A 20853-nucleotide genomic window follows, 5' to 3' on the forward strand; every position below is an offset into this window, starting at 1 on the left:
TAACTGGGCATCCCTGTTGCCATTCCATGGGGACTCCTTGTCTACTGGAGGTGTTCTGAGGGATTGCGATTTATCCTGTCTTGTGTTCAGTGTGAACAGTGTTCTATAATTATATCCTGTTGTATCTGTTTTCCTGAGTTGTAACTAGGCATCCCTTTTACCTATCCAAGGGGAATCCGTGTCTACTGGAGGTTTTCTGAGGGATTGCGATTATTTCTGTTTAGCGATAGATCCCTGTTACCGGTCGATGGGGACTTTGTGTCTACTGGAGGTTCTGGGGGATTATGCTATATTCCTGTCTGTTCCTGGAGTCTGATTAGACTCATCCATTTTCCTGTCTGGTGTTTTGAACTCTATATGTTCATTAGTTCTTGATTTCAGATCTTTGGAGTTCTGTACATGGCTACTGATCTATAGTGTCCTCTGTTCACGACCACTGATCTATAGTGTCCTCTGTTCACAACCACTGAGTCCTCTGTTCATGTCCGCTGATTTATAGTGTCCTCTGTTCATGACCGTTGATCCATAGTGTCCTCTGATCTTAATCTGTTATATAGTTCTATGCTCCTGTTATGTTTCTGGTTTGTGACCGACTGTTTATTAGTATGTGTTTTTAGGCTCATGCACTTTAGTTCAGCTAGGGACCGGTGCCCAGTTGTCGATCCACCGTTTAGGGTGGATGGGCAAGTAGGCAGGGAGAGATGGTTTTAGGGTCAGTTTAGGGCTCACTCTCCCTGTCCCCTGCTCGGTCCCTGATATGGACAGTTTGTAAAATGGACAGAGGTGTCAGCAGAGAGCACTGTGATCAGACAGAAAGGGAATTCAAAAATAAAAAAAACTTCCTGTGGAGCATTCAGCAGCTGATAAGTACTGGAAGTATTAAGATTTTTAAAGAGAAGTAATTTAATTTAATTTCTACAAATAGTGAAGATCTATGCCAGTTTATTTTAGATGCATTATCTTATATTTTGTCTCACAATTTTATTAGTTGTCAGGACCAGTTTTATGTTCAAAGGACGGGTGCCTCAATAGGTGCTAAATCTTCCCCATTGGTGGCTAAAATATTTGTCCACTGGTGGGAGATTCAATACATCTTTTGTGACAATAATCCCTTTTTCTCCCATATCGTTTGGTATGGGAGATATGTGGATGATGTAATCGTAATTTGGTCGTCCTCTGAACATAATGCTTCCTTTTTTGTTGATTATGTTAACAATAATCCACACAATTTATTTTTTACATCTACCTGGCATAAATCTTCTACTCCTTTTCTTGACATCTTCCTGGAGGCCAAACAGGAATGTGTTCACACCTCTAAATATAGAAAGTCCACCGCAGTGAACACCATCCTGCAGGCTGAGTCATATCACCCTAAACATACGGTTTTAGCTGTCCCTGTTGGTGAACTAACTCGCACCCGCAGGAATTGCTCTACTGAGGAGGCTTTTCAAATGGAGTCCAAAAATATATATTTTCGCTTACGAGACAGGGGTTATCAACCCTGGTGTCTGTATAGAGTCAAACGTAGGGTTCAATCCAAAACTAGAGTGAACCTTCTTACTACCAAATCTAAATCTGGTTTATCTATTTCTCACTCTAAACCTACTTTTGTGCCCACATATAACCTGGAGTTTAACCCCTTAACCCCCTAAGGACTCAGGGTTTTTCCGTTTTTGCACTTTCGTTTTTTCCTCCTTACCTTTTAAAAATCATAACCCTTTCAATTTTCCACCTAAAAATCCATATTATGGCTTATTTTTTGCGCCACCAATTCTACTTTGCAGTGACATTAGTCATTTTACCCAAAAATTCACGACAAAACGGAAAAAAAAATCATTGTGTGACAAAATCGAAGAAAAAACGCCATTTTGTCACTTTTTGGGGCTTCCGTTTCTACGCAGTGCATATTTCGGTAAAATGACACCTTTTCATTATTCTGTAGATCCATACGGTTAAAATGATACCCTACTTATATAGGTTTGATTTTGTCGTACTTCTGGAAAAAATCATAACTACATGCAGGAAAATTTATACGTTTAAAAATGTCATCTTCTGACCCCTATAACTTTTTTATTTTTCCATGTACAGGGCACTATGAGGGCTCATTTTTTGCGCCGTGATCTGAAGTTTTTATTGGTACCATTTTTGTTTTGATCGGACTTTTTGATCACTTTTTATTCATTTTTTAATGGTATAAAAAGTGACCAAAATACGCTTATTTGGACTTTGGAATTTTTTGCGCGTACCCAATTGACCGTGCGGCTTAATTAATGATATATTTTTATAGTTCGGACATTTATGCACGCGGCGATACCACATATGTTTATTTTTATTTACACTGTTTTATTTTTTTCTATGGGAAAAGGGGGGTGATTCAAACTTTTATTAGGGAAGGGGTTAAATGACCTTTATTAACACTTTTTTTTTACTTTTTTTTTGCAGTGTTATAGGTCCCATAGGGACCTATAACACTGCACACACTGATCTCTCATGCTGATCACTGGCGTGTATTAACACGCCTGTGATCAGTGTTATCGGCGCTTGACTGCTCCTGCCTGGATCTCAGGCACGGAGCAGTCACTCGTCGATCAGACACCGAGGAGGCAGGTAAGGGCCCTCCCGGTGTCCTGCAAGCTGTTCGGGTCGCCGCGATTTCACTGCGGCAGTCCCGAACAGCCCGACTGACTAGCCGGGATACTTTCACTTTTGAAGCGGCGGTCAGCTTCGAAAGGGTTAATACCGCACATTGCCGCGATCGGCGATGTGTGGTATTAGCCGTGGGTCCCGGCCGTTCATGAGCGCCGGGACCGACGCGATGAGATGCGGGGTCGCAGCGCGACCCCGCTTCATATCGCGGGAGCCGGCGCAGGACGTAAATATACGTCCTGCGTCGTTAAGGGGTTAAGGATGCAGCCCTTTTCACCTTAAGGACTGAGCCCTTTTTCGCAATTCTGACCACCGTCACTTTACGAATTAATAACGCGAAAACGCTTTTACCGAATATTCTGATTCATAGATTGTTTTTTCGTGACATATTCTACTTTATTTTGGTGGTAAATTTTCGTTGTTACTTGCATCCTTTTTTGGTAAATAATCCCAAAATTTCATGAAAATTTAGAAAATTTTGCATTTTTCTAACTTTGAAGCTCTCTACTTGTTAAGGAAAATGGATATTCACAATAAATTTTATTTTTCTTCACAAATGCAATATGTCCACTTTATGTTGGCATCATAAAATGGACATATTTTTGCTTTTTGAAAAAATTAGAGGGCTTCAAAGTAGAGCAGCAATTTTCAAAAAAAATTCATGAAAATTGCTAAATCTGAAGGGACAGATGTTACAGAACTACAACTCCCAGCATGCCTGGGCAGTCCAGGCATGCTGAGAGTTGTAGTTTGGCAACATCTGGAGGGCTAACGTTTGGGCACCACTGTAACAGTGGTCTCCAAACTGTGACCCTCCAGAGGTTGCAAAACTACAACTTCCAGCATGCCCAGACAGCCTTTGGCTGTATGGGCATGCTGGGAGTTGCAGTTTGGCCTTCCTAGTGGTTGCCACAGTAAAGATCGCTTTACTTTCACTCTCAATCCCCCCCCCCCCCCCCCACCCCCACCGACGATTCCCTACCTGAGCCAGGATCCAGCAGTCTCCAGCGAAGATCCCGGGTCCCCAGGCATCTTCTCCTTCAGGGACGGCCTCCATCTTCTTCCCACGATCCCCTCGACATCCAGGGGCGGGCAGAATGGGGGGTTGCCATGGCAACCCCCTGTCCTGTGCTGCCATTGGTCAGAACTCTGTTCTGACTAATTGCAGGGGATAGGAGGAGATCGCAGCTCTGCGACCTCACTCCTATCCCTTAGGCTGATCGGGGCTGTCGCTGACAACTCTGATCAGCCCTATTTTCCGGGTGATCGGGTCACCAGAGACCCGATCAGCCCGTAATTGGAGAAAATCGCATGTCTGAATTGACTTTCGATTTTCTCCGATCACCGACATGGGGGGGTCTCAGGACCCCCCTGGGCGATGTGCCGGGATGCCTGCTGAATGATTTCAGAAGGCATCCCGATCCGGTCCCCAACCAGCTAGCGGCGGGGACCGGAATTCCCACGGGTGTATCCATACGCCCTGCGTCCTTAAGGACTCGGGATGCAGGGCGTATGGATACGCCCTGCGTCCTGAAGAGGTTAATGCCCATCTTATGTCAGGATCCGATGTTGGATAAGCATTTAAAAAATTGTATTAATTTCTCCAGTAGACGCGCTCCCAATTTAGGTAATCTGTTATCTCCCAGTGCTTTATTTTCTTCATCCTCTGCTTGCTCCCGCCCCTCATGGCTAAAATTGAAAGGATTTTTTAAATGCGGTTTATCCAGGTGCGTTGTGTGTGAATATGCCGTCAAGACTTCCACAATAGAGGTTCCTGACTCGAAACCCGTTCCTATGAAACAATTCATCAATTGTGAGTCCACTCATGTAAGTTTATAAAATTCAATGTAAAAGCTTTAATATTTCTTATATCGGTAGCACTAAAAGATAATTAAAGAAGAGGATTTAGGAACACTTGAGAGGAGTCAACAGCACTTCATACACAAACGCATCCAATGTCTCTAAACATTTTAAAAATGTTCATGGAGGTGGCACTTCAGATTTCTTGTTTTTGTGCATTGAAATTGTGAATCTACCGGACAGGGAAGGTGATCGCTTGAAAATTTTACACAACAGGGAGTTTTTTGGGATTTATTCCTTACATAATTTTCAACAACATGGTCTGAATTTACATTATTGACTGTTTTTGCAATTTGAGGTAAATTCAATGAATATTACTATATTTAATATGTACTTTTGTGTTGTGCATTCCACACTGACACTCAGCCATCATGTACTTAGTTTCTTTACAAAAAAAAACTTTTCTCATGTCTGCAATCTTCGAATTGTATTTGCCTGTGGCCATGGTGCTCAGCCGAAGGGAGAATGCACTTTTGGAACATATGGGGTTAATCCCAGGTTAGTGTTTTACTCACCTGTTCCACTTATTTTGCCCAATATACTCCCTGCCTTTCGGCTTCCCACCATGCATCTGATGAAAGGTCACATGACCTGAAACGAGTCATGCTAGGTGCTTTTTCCAAGGATTTTATCCATGTCTTCTATTGAAGTTTTTCCATGTCAATGCTTTTAAAGTGACGAAATAAAGGTAAAGTTTCTTACTCGCTGGCATCGCCCCTTTTCTTCTACCTAAACTTGGAGGATTTTCTTGCCGCGTGGTGAACTGGTGAGCTGACTATTGGTTGCTGTGCTTTAATTTACAAATCTGTTTAACTTTCTGGCACAAGTTGATTTACATTTTTTTTTTCCAGCGAAGTACCCCTTTAATACTGACTTGTGAGACGGGTAGATGAATCATGGTAGCTAGGTTCCTGCCAAGGTTACAGAGGCCTTCTCCGCCGGGGCATGAATGTCGACCGTACGGAAGATTCTTGCAGGATGACCAGGGAGATTAGATTTGAGCTAGGCCTCTCCAACACCTTGTGCTGCCAAGCTGCCTAAAGCAGACTGAAGCCACAGGACAGATATTGGTGCTGGGACACCACATATACAGTATCTCCCATAAGTGAGTCCACCTCTCTCCTCTTTTGTACATATTTTCTTCTATCTTTTCATGTGACAACACTGAAGAAATGACCCTCTGCTACAATGTAAAGTAGTGAGTGCACAGCCTGTATAACAGTGTTTAATGTTGTGTCCCCTTAAAATAACTCAACACACAGACAATAACGTCTAAATTTTGGCAACAAAAAAATTCACCCATAAGTGGTGCTCACTTATGTAGGATACGGTTTATAGCAAATTAGACCCTAATTTGTACTGATAAGGAGCAACAACTTGAAAGCAGAGTCATATTTTAACGGTTAGAAAAGGGTCGGACATTGACTTTTCTTGACAGTTTATTCCAGACAAAAGCTATTTAGGAAACAGAGTACAGGGAGTGAAATCTAATAATACCTTGTGTTTTACTTGGGTAACCTGCATGACCAAGAAAAATGTCACTTGATGTCCCAGTTGCTGGTATGAAAAGAGCCCAGGAGGAGGGCATTTTTCATTAGGTGCCTAGAGCCCCCTGTATTTAGTGCCTCCTGGTCCACACCTCTCTGTTCGACCTCTTCTTGTTCCCCTAATTGAATGTTAGAGCTGTCACTCAAGGAAGGTCTGCACATCTAAAGAGAAGACCCCACCTCCTGAGTACTTGTCTTAGTGGTATCATTACACACCCTGTCCCCTGTATAAGGCTAAAAACTACTTACACATTCCCTTTAACAGCATCACTATAACATATGAACATATTGCGGTGGGAAGACTCTATATACATTATACAATTTCACAAGGATAGGGATCTACATAAAGAAGTGTATTGACATTACCAGTAAGATTATACCGTAAAGCGTTCCAGTTAATGACATTACCACTTATTTCATTATCTGCAAAATAATCTATAATATTGTTATCAGTCAGAGCTTTATCCCACATATTAATATCTGCTATTTCTCCCACAAAGGACTGAGACGTTTCAAATCCTCCACCATATGAATCTTGTTCCTGACCAATAATAATGATAGGGTCAGCGCTGATCTTCATATTTGTTTTCCTATCGATGTTGTGCTTCTTCCCATCGATCCAAACCACCCAGACCGAAGAGTTCCACGTTGCACAGATACTTGTCCATTCTCTAAAATTATTGCCCTGTAATTTATAATACTGGTCAATATCACTGACTGATAGTGAAAACGTATTCATTTCTGGAGAATAATAGAGGAGAAAATCGTTAGATTTGCTCCATGTGGACAATGAAAATAAGGGATAACCCCAGGTCAGATCTGAGTGGAATCTCATGCAGACCGTAGCCTCTTCAAATGGGCCAGAAAGTTCTGGAAATAGCCAAACATATGAAGTGGACGACTGCTTTGGAAAAGCAAACAATTTCTCCTTCATATCTGTGTAAAACAACAAACAAACAAAAAAAACTGAGAATAATAAAACACTATAATATATAAACATTATACAACCCCTTCCCTCCACACAGGTTATGGCATTTTCAATTGTTTCTTTCTTAGGCTGCATTCACATCTCGGTTTTACACTACGGGTGCCGGATCCGGCTGGGGAAGGGGCAAACCGGGCTCTACCATACCCCAGGCAGCCCAGCGATGAACTCCATTCACTTTAATGAGCTGGCCGGAGTCAAACGGGTATACTACGGTTTTAGGTCCGGCCACAAAACTGGATACGGGTCAAAAATGAGCCGACCGGAGTCACCGTTTGACTCCGGTCAGCTCATTCAAGTGAATGGAGTTCAGCTCTGGTCCGGTTGGGGTACGGGAGAGCCCAGTTTGCCCCTCCCCCAGCTGGATCCGGCACCAGTAGTGTAAAACCGAGATGTGAATGCAGCCTTATCCTCAGCTGCAATTGATAATTTTTTCTTACAGCAAGAAAAAAGACAAAAAGCAGACAGGGATAAGCAACCATTGTCAGAATAACGTAGTGACGTGTCATTTCAATAGTTGTACCCCAAAAGATTAAACACTATCACAAAAATTAATCCAAAAAATCCATAAACATTCTTAGACATGTTACAAACAGTTTATAAAATCATGTTAAAAACGTATAGCACCAGTAACTACCTCTATGAATTACATGACATGATAAGGTGTGGTAAACAGAACCAAGTTATATCATATCTTAATAATAGTATGCAGGGATATGCACAATCAGTATCTATAAGTAAATAATATAATATAGTAAACAGACAATGTAGCAGCATACAAAAAGTCCCAGCATCTATGAATCAATAAAGCCTTACCAGACATGTAACAATCTCCAAAGCCGCCACACTATTCTTTGCCATACTTCCCTTGCCCTGCATCATAATACTACAAGTCCTGGTGTGGTAAAGTTTTCTGTGAGGCCGTAGTAAACTAAGAGGCATATGCGCAGTAGAGTCTCAATCAGTTTGGCCACTCCCCCAGCTCCCCGATTGGATGGGACGCACACATCTCAGCATAGCTCATCTTGCAGGGAACTTTACAAGAAGCGATGGGCATGGGCAGAGATTTCTACTAGAAAGCAGCGGGGACTAAGAAGAAACTGAGGGCTACTACTCCTATTTTACTGCTGCTGTTATTGCTATTCTTATTCTACTTCTCATACTACTACTCCTATTCTACTGCTGCTGTTATTACTATTCTTATTCTACTGCTTATACTACTACTCCTATTCTATTGCTGCTGGTATTACTATTCCTACTCCACTACTCATACTACTACTTCTATTCTGCTGCTGCTGCTGCTGCTGCTACTACTTCTATTTTGCTACTGCTACTATTACACCTATTCTGCTGTTGCTACTACTAATTCTATTCTGCTACCACTTCTACTACACCTATTCTGCTGCTGCTACTTCTAATACTATTCTGCTGCTGCTGCTACTTCTCCTATTTTACTGCTGCGGCTACTACTTCTCCTACTGCTATTCCTATTCTACTACAACCACTCTATGCCTACTTTACTACTACTAATACTTCTCCTATTTTACTGCTACTTCTACTCTATTCTATGTAGGAATGCTGTCTGTGCAATTAAACCTAGAAAATATACACAAAAATTCGGTTTAGATGATTTACTGCTTTGTGTGCGATTAAACCATGAAAATAGATGTAAATGAGCTTTAGACGGCTAATGCTTGTTAATGCTGTCTGTGCCATTAATCTCAGAAAATATATTTAAATGTGTTTTAAAGGGTTAATTCATGTTAAATTTAAACACATTTTTATCTGCTTTGTTATATTACAACCAGGTAGAAATACTGTCTGTGCGATTAAACCCATAAAATATAGAAAATCCGCTTTAGATGGCTAACGTGTTAAATTTAAATACTTTTTATTGCCTTGTTGTGTTATAATTAGGTAGAAATGCTTTGTGTGTGATTAAACCAAGAAAATTGATATAAATGTGCTTTAGATGGCTAATGCATGTTCAATTTACAGATTTTAAACTGCATTGCTATATTACAACCAGGTAGGGATACTGTCTGTGTGACTAAACCCTGAAAATATGCATCCATGCTCTTTAGATGGTTAAAGAGTATTTAATTTAAACTCCTTTTATTGAGTTATGTTACAACCAAGCATAAATGCTTTGTGTGCAAAGAAACCCAGACAAGACACGTACATGCTCTTTAGATGGCAATGCTATGTTCACAGCATTTTGCATTGCTACAATACAGGTCAGCCCATAGCTTTGCTCAGTTTTATAGATATTTGTATGTGATACTTGTTATAGGCTGGAACACTGCTGGCTGGGTATGATCAGACTTCTGCTGGCAGTGACAGGAGATCCCTGAGAACAGCCGGCAGATTAATGCTTAGTTTGCTGTAGAAATGTATAGATTAGAGTTTGTGCTCAGCCTGCTGAGGATTTTTGGAATTGTATAGGTCAGAATATGAGAAGGCTGTCTGGCTTCTGCAGAGCTTACTCCTTCTCTCAACGTCTGTCTCCAGAATGGTGGCTGCAAGCAATACATGAGGCTTTATTGGTGTCTAACACCCTACCTCCTTTGTCCTATTGGCCTGGAGCTGACACATAAATCATTTGATAACCTGAGGTCATGTGATAGTTGCAGGGTATGCTCGGCTACCCTGATGTCATCTCACTGTCCGTGTACTTCCTTCTTTCCTCTGGGCGCCAAAACACCAAGAGGGTTATTTACAAGGAGTGCAGTGTAGTTTTCTTTGGGAGTTTTGATTCCCGACAGGTATTTTCCCAAGGTAATTATTAATGTTTCCCTTCATTTTGCACTTTTCCCTACGTTTTGCTTTTTCTACAACTGTTCTGATCTGTCGGGTTTTTTTCCAGCTCAAATTCCCCACATTTTATGTGGAAACCTTAGGAAACATTTTGAGATTTTAAAAACTGTCAGGGACACGCCCCTTTTGTCGAGATCACACCCCGTTTCCCCGTGGTCACACCCCCTTTTTTTTCTCTCTGGTAAAATGAAGGGTTTTGGGTGCAAAACCTGAGAAAAAAGAGTCGGGATCACGTTAGTAAATAACCCCCCCCCCCCCCCCCCAATGTTCCTTATTGCCAAACCAGGCAATGTTAGAAAGTTTTGCAAGTCGCAGCCACCCTGAAATTCGGTTTAAATCCAAGTTTGCGGGGCTCAGCTTGCTCATCTCTAATTCTGACATATTGTTACGCCGAGCGCTCCGGGTCCCCGCTCCTCCCCGGAGCGCTCGCTACACTCTCCCCGCTGCAGCGCTCCGGTCAGATCCACTGACCCGGGGCGCTGCGATTCCGCTTCCAGCCGGGATGCGATTCGCGATGCGGGTAGCGCCCGCTCGCGATGCGCACCCCAGCTCCCGTACCTGACTCGCTCTCCCTCGGTCCTGTCCCGGCGCGCGCGGCCCCGCTCCCTAGGGCGCGCGCGCGCCGGGTCTTTGCGATTTAAAGGGCCACTGCGCCGCTGATTGGCGCAGTGATTCCAATTAGTGTCTTCACCTGTGCACTTCCCTATATCACCTCACTTCCCCTGCACTTCCTTGCCGGATCTTGTTGCCATCGTGACAGTGAAAGCGTTTCCTTGTATGTTCCTAGCCTGTGTTCCAGACCTCCTGCCGTTGCCCCTGACTACGATCCTTGCTGCCTGCCCCGACCTTCTGCTACGTCCGACCTTGCTTCTGTCTACTCCCTTGTACCGCGCCTATCTTCAGCAGCCAGAGAGGTGAGCCGTTGCTAGTGGATACGACCTGGTCACTACCGCCGCAGCAAGACCATCCCGCTTTGCGGCGGGCTCTGGTGAAAACCAGTAGTGACTTAGAACCGATCCACTAGCACGGTCCACGCCAATCCCTCTCTGGCACAGAGGATCCACTACCTGCCAGCCGGCATCGTGACAGTAGATCCGGCCATGGATCCCGCTGAAGTTCCTCTGCCAGTTGTCGCTGACCTCACCACGGTGGTCGCCCAGCAGTCACAACAGATAGCGCAACAAGGCCAACAGCTGTCTCAACTGACCGTTATGCTTCAGCAGTTACTACCACAGCTTCAGCAGTCATCTCCTCCGCCAGCTCCTGCACCTCCTCCGCAGCGAGTGGCCGCTCCTGGTCTACGCCTATCCTTGCCGGATAAATTTGATGGGGACTCTAAGTTTTGCCGTGGCTTTCTTTCCCAATGTTCCCTGCATCTGGAGATGATGTCGGACCAGTTTCCCACTGAAAGGTCTAAGGTGGCTTTCGTAGTCAGCCTTCTGTCTGGAAAAGCCCTGTCTTGGGCCACACCGCTCTGGGACCGCAATGACCCCGTCACTGCCTCTGTACACTCCTTCTTCTCGGAAATCCGAAGTGTCTTTGAGGAACCTGCCCGAGCCTCTTCTGCTGAGACTGCCCTGTTGAACCTGGTCCAGGGTAATTCTTCCGTTGGCGAGTATGCCGTACAATTCCGTACTCTTGCTTCAGAATTATCCTGGAATAATGAGGCCCTCTGCGCGACCTTTAAAAAAGGCCTATCCAGCAACATTAAAGATGTTCTGGCCGCACGAGAAATTCCTGCTAATCTACATGAACTCATTCACCTAGCCACTCGCATTGACATGCGTTTTTCCGAAAGGCGTCAGGAGCTCCGCCAAGATATGGACTCTGTTCGCACGAGGCGTTTCTTCTCCTCGGCTCCTCTCTCCTCTGGTCCCCTGCAATCCGTTCCTGTGCCTCCCGCCGTGGAGGCTATGCAGGTCGACCGGTCTCGCCTGACACCTCAAGAGAGGACACGACGCCGCATGGAGAACCTCTGCCTGTACTGTGCTAGTACCGAACACTTCCTGAGGGATTGTCCTATCCGTCCTCCCCGCCTGGAAAGACGTACGCTGACTCCGCACAAAGGTGAGACAGTCCTTGATGTCTACTCTGCTTCTCCACGTCTTACTGTGCCTGTGCGGATGTCTGCCTCTGCCTTCTCCTTCTCTACTGTGGCCTTCTTGGACTCTGGATCTGCAGGAAATTTTATTTTGGCCTCCCTCGTCAACAGGTTCAACATCCCAGTGACCAGTCTCGCCAGACCCCTTTACATCAATTGTGTAAACAATGAAAGATTGGACTGTACCATACGTTTCCGCACGGAGCCCCTTCTAATGAGCATCGGATCTCATCACGAGAGGATTGAACTTTTGGTCCTCCCCAATTGCATTTCGGAAATTCTCCTTGGACTTCCCTGGCTTCAACTTCATTCCCCAACCCTGGATTGGTCCACTGGGGAGATCAAGAGTTGGGGGCCCTCTTGTTCCAAGGACTGTCTAAAACCGGTTCCCAGTAACCCTTGCCGTGACTCTGTGGTTCCTCCTGTAACCGGTCTCCCTAAGGCCTATATGGACTTCGCGGATGTTTTCTGCAAAAAACAAGCTGAGACTCTACCTCCTCACAGGCCTTATGATTGTCCTATCGACCTCCTCCCGGGCACTACTCCACCCCGGGGCAGAATTTATCCTCTCTCTGCCCCAGAGACTCTTGCCATGTCTGAATACGTCCAGGAAAATTTAAAAAAGGGCTTTATCCGTAAATCCTCCTCTCCTGCCGGAGCCGGATTTTTCTTTGTGTCCAAAAAAGATGGCTCCCTACGTCCTTGCATTGACTACCGCGGTCTTAATAAAATCACGGTTAAGAACCGCTACCCCCTACCCCTCATCTCTGAACTCTTTGATCGCCTCCAAGGTGCCCACATCTTTACTAAACTGGACTTAAGAGGTGCCTATAACCTCATCCGCATCAGAGAGGGGGATGAGTGGAAAACGGCATTTAACACCAGAGATGGACACTTTGAGTACCTGGTCATGCCCTTTGGCCTGTGCAACGCCCCTGCTGTCTTCCAAGACTTTGTTAATGAAATTTTTCGTGATCTGTTATACTCCTGTGTTGTTGTATATCTGGACGATATCCTAATTTTTTCTGCCAATCTAGAAGAACACCGCCAGCATGTCCGTATGGTTCTTCAGAGACTTCGGGACAATCAACTCTATGCCAAAATTGAAAAATGTCTGTTTGAATGCCAATCTCTTCCTTTTCTAGGATACTTGGTCTCTGGCCAGGGACTACAAATGGATCCAGACAAACTCTCTGCCGTATTAGATTGGCCACGCCCCTCCGGACTCCGTGCTATCCAACGCTTTTTGGGGTTCGCCAATTATTACAGGCAATTTATTCCACATTTTTCTACTGTTGTGGCTCCTATCGTGGCTTTAACCAAAAAAAATGCCGATCCCAAGTCTTGGCCTCCTCAAGCGGAAGACGCCTTTAAACGACTCAAGTCTGCCTTTTCTTCGGCTCCCGTGCTCTCCAGACCTGATCCGTCCAAACCCTTCCTATTGGAGGTTGATGCCTCCTCAGTGGGAGCTGGAGCTGTTCTTCTACAAAAAAATTCTTCCGGGCATGCTGTCACTTGTGTTTTTTTTTCTAGGACCTTCTCTCCGGCGGAGAGGAACTACTCCATCGGGGATCGAGAGCTTCTAGCCATCAAATTAGCACTTGAGGAATGGAGGCATCTGCTGGAGGGATCAAGATTTCCAGTTATTATTTACACCGACCACAAGAACCTCTCCTACCTCCAGTCTGCCCAACGGCTGAATCCTCGCCAGGCCCGGTGGTCTCTGTTCTTTGCCCGATTTAATTTTGAGATTCACTTTCGGCCTGCCGATAAGAACTTTAGGGCCGATGCTCTCTCTCGTTCCTCGGATGCCTCAGAAGTTGAACTCTCTCCGCAACACATCATTCCACCTGACTGCCTGATCTCCACTTCTCCAGCCTCCATCAGGCAAACTCCTCCAGGAAAGACCTTTGTTTCTCCACGCCAACGCCTCGGAATCCTTAAATGGGGTCACTCCTCCCATCTCGCAGGTCATGTGGGCATCAAGAAATCTATGCAACTCATCTCCCGCTTCTATTGGTGGCCGACTCTGGAGACGGATGTTGTGGACTTTGTGCGAGCCTGCACTATCTGTGCCCGGGATAAGACTCCTCGCCAGAAGCCCGCTGGTTTTCTTCATCCCCTGCCTGTCCCCGAACAGCCTTGGTCTCTGATTGGTATGGATTTTATTACTGATTTACCCCCTTCCCGTGGCAACACTGTTATTTGGGTGGTCGTTGATCGATTCTCCAAAATGGCACATTTCATCCCTCTTCCTGGTCTTCCTTCAGCGCCTCAGTTGGCTAAACAATTTTTTGTACACATTTTTCGTCTTCACGGGTTGCCTACGCAGATCGTCTCGGATAGAGGCGTCCAATTCGTGTCTAAATTCTGGAGGGCTCTCTGTAAACAACTCAAGATTAAATTAAATTTTTCTTCTGCATATCATCCCCAGTCCAATGGACAAGTAGAAAGAATTAACCAGGTCTTGGGTGATTATTTACGACATTTTGTTTCCTCCCGCCAGGATGACTGGGCAGATCTCCTTCCATGGGCCGAATTCTCGTATAACTTCAGAGTCTCGGAATCTTCCTCCAAATCCCCATTTTTCGTGGTGTACGGCCGTCACCCTCTTCCCCCCCTCCCTACCCCCTTGCCCTCTGGTCTGCCCGCTGTGGATGAAATTTCTCATGACCTTTCCATCATATGGAGAGAGACTCAAAATTCTCTCTTACAGGCTTCATCACGCATGAAGAAGTTCGCGGATAAGAAAAGAAGAGCTCCTCCCGTTTTTTCCCCTGGAGACAAGGTATGGCTCTCCGCTAAATATGTCCGCTTCCGTGTCCCTAGCTACAAGTTGGGACCACGCTATCTTGGTCCTTTCAAAATTTTGTGTCAAATTAATCCTGTCTCTTACAAACTTCTTCTTCCTCCTTCTCTTCGTATCCCTAATGCCTTTCACGTTTCTCTTCTTAAACCACTCATCCTCAACCGTTTTTCTCCCAAATCTGTTCCTCCCACTCCTGTTTCCGGCTCCTCGGACATCTTCTCTGTCAAAGAGATCTTAGCTTCTAAAAAGGTCAGAGGGAAAACTTTTTTTTTAGTGGACTGGGAGGGTTGTGGTCCTGAAGAGAGATCCTGGGAACCTGAGGACAACATCCTAGACAAAAGTCTGCTCCTCAGGTTCTCAGGCTCTAAGAAGAGGGGGAGACCCAAGGGGGGGGGTACTGTTACGCCGAGCGCTCCGGGTCCCCGCTCCTCCCCGGAGCGCTCGCTACACTCTCCCCGCTGCAGCGCTCCGGTCAGATCCACTGACCCGGGGCGCTGCGATTCCGCTTCCAGCCGGGATGCGATTCGCGATGCGGGTAGCGCCCGCTCGCGATGCGCACCCCGGCTCCCGTACCTGACTCGCTCTCCCTCGGTCCTGTCCCGGCGCGCGCGGCCCCGCTCCCTAGGGCGCGCGCGCGCCGGGTCTTTGCGATTTAAAGGGCCACTGCGCCGCTGATTGGCGCAGTGATTCCAATTAGTGTCTTCACCTGTGCACTTCCCTATATCACCTCACTTCCCCTGCACTTCCTTGCCGGATCTTGTTGCCATCGTGCCAGTGAAAGCGTTTCCTTGTATGTTCCTAGCCTGTGTTCCAGACCTCCTGCCGTTGCCCCTGACTACGATCCTTGCTGCCTGCCCCGACCTTCTGCTACGTCCAACCTTGCTTCTGTCTACTCCCTTGTACCGCGCCTATCTTCAGCAGCCAGAGAGGTGAGCCGTTGCTAGTGGATACGACCTGGTCACTACCGCCGCAGCAAGACCATCCCGCTTTGCGGCGGGCTCTGGTGAAAACCAGTAGTGACTTAGAACCGATCCACTAGCACGGTCCACGCCAATCCCTCTCTGGCACAGAGGATCCACTACCTGCCAGCCGGCATCGTGACACATATACTAGCAACATAAAGTCCAAATACAGCGTGAACCCAGCCTAAACAATTTATCATTTTTTTTGCTATTGTTGTAGGTTTTTACCCTATTTGGATTTTTTTTTCAACTGGATTCTTTTTCACTAGATTTATTCATTTGGTACATTTCTTGAAAAATTGTGGCCAACTGATAAAAAGTGGCACATTGGTCTCCAACAGGGATTAAACAAATCATTAACAGAAAATCATAATATTTAACAAAAAACTGTTATTTTCCATACCTACGCAATTTTCTGACCACTTTAAGCCACATTTTTGTCCGCTAAAATTGTGACACAAACCATCAATAAACTGTTGGGATCTGAACAGTACATTTTGGTCAATAACTCAAAATTACACTGCTCAAAAAAACACTAAGGGAATACTAAGATAACACATCCTAGATCTGAATGAATGAATTAATCATATGAAATACTTTTGTCTTTACATAGTTTAATGCGCTGAAAACAAAATCACACAAAAATTATCAATGGAAATCAAATTTATCAACCAATGGAGGTCTGGATATGGAGTCACACTCAAAATCAAAGTGGAAAACCACACTACAGGCTGATCCAACTTTGATATAATGTCCTTAAAACAAGTCAAAATGAGGCTCAGTACTGTGTGTGGCCTCCACGTGCCCGTATGACCTCCCTACAACGCCTGGGCATGCTCCTGATGAGGTGGCGGATGGTCTCCTGAGGGATGTCCTCCCAGACCTGGACTAAAGCATCCGCCAACTCCTGGACAGTCTGTGGTGCAACGTGGCGTTGGTGGATGGAGTGAGACATGATGTCCCAGATGTGCTCAATCGGATTCGGGTCTGGGCAACAGGTGGGCCAGTCCATAGCATCAATGCCTTCCTTTTGCAGGAATTGCTGACACACTCCAGCCACATGAGGTCTAGTATTGTCTTGCTTTAGGAGGAACCCAGGGTCAACCGCACCAGCATATGGTCTCACAAGAGGTCTGAGGATCTCATCTTGGTACCTAATGGCAGTCAAGCTACCTCTGGCAAGCACATGGAGGGCTGTGCTGTCCCCCAAAGAAATGCCACCCCACACCATTACTGACCCACCGCCAAACCGGTCATGCTGGAGGATGTTGCAGGCAGCAGAACGTTCTCCATGGCGCCTCCAGAATCTGTCACATGTGCTCAGTGTTAATCTGCTTTCATCTGAGAAGAGCACAGGGTGCCAGTGGCGAATTTACCAATCTTGGTGTTCTCTGGCAAATGCCAAACATCCTGCACGGTGTTGGGCTGTAAGCACAACCCTCACCTGTGGACTTCGGGCCCTCAAACCACCCTCATGGAGTCTGTTTCTGACCGTTTGAGTGGACACACTGCTGGAGGTCATTTTGCAGTGCTCCTCCTGCTCCTCCTTGCACAAAGGCTGAGGTAGCGGTCCTGCTGCTGGGTTGTTGCCTTCCTACGGCCTCCTCCACGTCTCCTGATATGCTGGCCTGTCCCCTGGTAGCTCCTCCATGCTCTGGACACTATGCTGACAGACACAGCAAACCTTCTTGCCACAGCTCACATTGATGTGCCATCCTGGATAAGCTTCACTACCTGCAGGGCCGTTTGAAGGAATTTGGGGGCCCCAAGCAAAATGGACATGGAGGCCCCCCCCCCCCCTTCACGCACGTCACGCTCTAGGGCCGGCGTCAGGACGTAGTAACGCCGGCCCTTGAATGCTGGGAGCGCGACGTGAGCGAACGTCTATACGAGGCCCCCACATTAGGTTCAGCAGAGTTCCCCCACGTTAGGTGCTGCACAATCCCCCCACGTTAGGTGCGGCACAGTTCCCCCCATGTTAGGTGCGGCACAGTTCCCCCCCACATTGGGTGCGGCACAGTTCCCCCCACATTAGGTGCGGCACTATTCCCCCCATGTTAGGTGCGGCACAGTTCCCCCCCCACGTTAGGTGCGGCACAGTTCCCCCCCACGTTAGGTGTGGCCCAGTTCCCTCCACGTTAGGTGCGGCAGAGTTCCCCCCACATTAGGTGCAGCAGAGTTCCCCCCACATTAGGTGCAGCAGAGTTCCCCCCACATCAGGTGCAGCAGAGTCTCCCCACATTAGGCTAGCGGTGTTCCCCCACATTAGGTGCAGTATAGTTCCCCTACATTAGGCAGTATAGTTCCCCACATTAAGTGCAGTATAGTTCCCCACATTAGGTGCAGTATATTTCCCCCACATTAGGCAGTATAGTTCCCCACATTAGGTGCAGTATAGTTCCCCACATTAGGTGCAGTATAGTTACCCACATTAGGCTGTAGTTCCCCCACATTAGGTGCAGTATAGTTCTCCACATTAGGTGCAGTATAGTTCCCCCACATTAGGTGCAGTATAGTTCTCCCCACATTAGGTGCAGTACAGTTCCCCCACATTAGGTGCAGTATAGTTCTCCCCACATTATGTGCAGTATAGTCCCCCACATTAGGTGCAGTATAGTTCTCCCCACATTAGGTGCAGTATAGTTCTCCCCACATTAGGTGTAGTATAGTTCTCCCCACATTAGATGCAGTATAGTTCTCCACATTAGGTGCAGTATAGTTCCCCACATTAGGTGCAATATAGTTCTCCACATTAGGTTGGCAGTATAGTTTACCCCACATTAGGTGCAGTATAGTCCCCCCACATTAGGTGCAGTATAGTCCTCCCGCATTAGGTGCAGTATAGTCCCCCCACATTAGGTGCAGTATAGTCCCCCCACATTAGGTGTAGTATGTTCCCCCACAGACATACAGCCTCCAGCCATACAGTGTATGGCTGGAGGCTGTATGCCTGTTTACTGGCCCACTTCAGTGCTCCGACCACTGCTCCTCTGGTCCGGCCACCATAGCAGTAGGTCTCGGGACTGAAGGAGCGGTGGTCGGAGCACTGAAGCTGATGTGCCGCTGGTCACTTATCATGCTGGCCAGTGCATGTCCTGTTCGCTGCTCCGCGTTGCTTTCCGATGGGCGCACGCACGGGACGGGGCAATTGCCCTTTTCCCCCCCTTGGATCTGCCACTGCATGCATTATATACACACACAACACACTGTATACATTACATACTGTACATGCATGCTTCATACACACACAGATACTGTACACATTACATACTGTACATGCATGCTTCATACACACACAACACACTGTACACATTACATACTGTACATGCATGCTTCATACACACACAACACCCTGTACACATTACATACTGTACATGCATGCTTCATACACACACAACACACTGTACACATTACATACTGTACATGCATCATACACACACACATACTGTGCACATTACATACTGTACATGCATCATACACACACACACTGTACACATTACATACTGTACATGCATCATACACACACACACTGTACACATTTCATACTGTACATGCATCATACACACACACACACTGTACACATTACATACTGTACATGCATCATACACACACATACTGTACACATTACATACTGTACATGCATCATACACACAGACACACTGTACACATTACATACTGTACATGCATCATACATACACACACTGTACACATTACATACTGTACATGCATCATACACATACACACTGTACACATTACATACTGTACATGCTTCATACACACACATACTGTACACATTACATACTGTACATGCATCATACACACACATACTGTACACATTACATACTGTACATGCATGCTTCATACACACAACACACATACTGTACAGATTACATACTGTACATGCATCATACACACACACACACTGTACACATTACATACTGTACATGCATCATACACACACATACTGTACACATTACATACTATACATGCTTCATACACACACAGATACTGTACACATTACATACTGTACATGCATCATACACACACAACACACTGTACACATTACATAGTGTACATGCATCATACACACACACATATTGTACACATTACATACTGTACAGGCATCATACACACACAACACACTGTACACATTACATACTGTACATGCATCCTACACGCACACTGTACACATTACATACTATACATGCTTCATGCACACAACATACTGTACACATTACATACTGTACATGCATCATACACACACACTGTACACATTACATACTGTACATGCATCATACACACACACACTGTACACATTAAATACTATACATGCATCATACACAACACACTGTACACATTACATTCTGTACATGCATCATACACACACATACTGTACACATTACATACTGTACATGCATGCTTCATACACACACTGTACACATTACATACTGTACATGCATCATACATAACACACTGTACACATTAAATACTATACATGCATCACACACACATACTGTACACATTACATACTGTACATGCATGCTTCATACACACACACTGTACACATTACAGACTATACATGCATCATACACACACAACACACTGTACACATTACATAGTGTACATGCATCATACACACACACACATATTGTACACATTACATACTGTACAGGCATCATACACACACAACACACTGTACACATTACATACTGTACATGCATCCTACACACACACTGTACACATTACATACTATACATGCTTCATACACACAACATACTGTACACATTATATACTATACATGCTTCATACACACACAGATAGAATTGATTATGTTCCCCAACCAGGATGCCTACAGAGGTTGCAAAACTACAACTCCCAACATGCTGGGAGTTGTAGTTTTGAAACAACTGGAGGCACCCTGGTTGGGAAACACTGGTATAGATATACACATGCACTTTATATAGTCATCCACAGTAGTAACACACACACAGGCACAGTACATAGACATACACGTATGTACACACATATATATATCCACACACACACATGCTTATACACAAATACATGCAGGGACACCTACGTTAGTCAGGCCCCATGTTGAACAGCCTCTGCGGTCTCCTCTCCTC

At 45.6% G+C, this 20853-nt stretch overlaps 2 protein-coding genes across 3 annotated transcripts in view; one reads left to right on the forward strand and one right to left on the reverse strand.

Annotated features, from left to right (window-relative positions):
- The window catches only part of LOC130311939 (serum amyloid P-component-like), a 90382-nt gene that overhangs the window by 12689 nt on the left and 56840 nt on the right, over window positions 1–20853 (forward strand). The window lies entirely within an intron of this gene.
- On the reverse strand, window positions 5960–6987 carry LOC130311981 (serum amyloid P-component-like). Its single transcript, XM_056552553.1, has one exon. It carries the CDS (start codon window positions 6985–6987, stop codon window positions 6367–6369), a length of 621 nt encoding a protein of 206 aa, XP_056408528.1. The 3' UTR covers window positions 5960–6366.

The sequence above is a fragment of the Hyla sarda genome, chromosome 1 (assembly GCF_029499605.1).
Source record: "Hyla sarda isolate aHylSar1 chromosome 1, aHylSar1.hap1, whole genome shotgun sequence".
NCBI lineage: Eukaryota > Metazoa > Chordata > Amphibia > Anura > Hylidae > Hyla > Hyla sarda.

Bases quoted from the DNA above. Each gene is read 5' to 3' on its own strand.
- LOC130311981 (XM_056552553.1), bottom strand. From the start codon at position 6,987: ATGAAGGAGAAATTGTTTGCTTTTCCAAAGCAGTCGTCCACTTCATAT.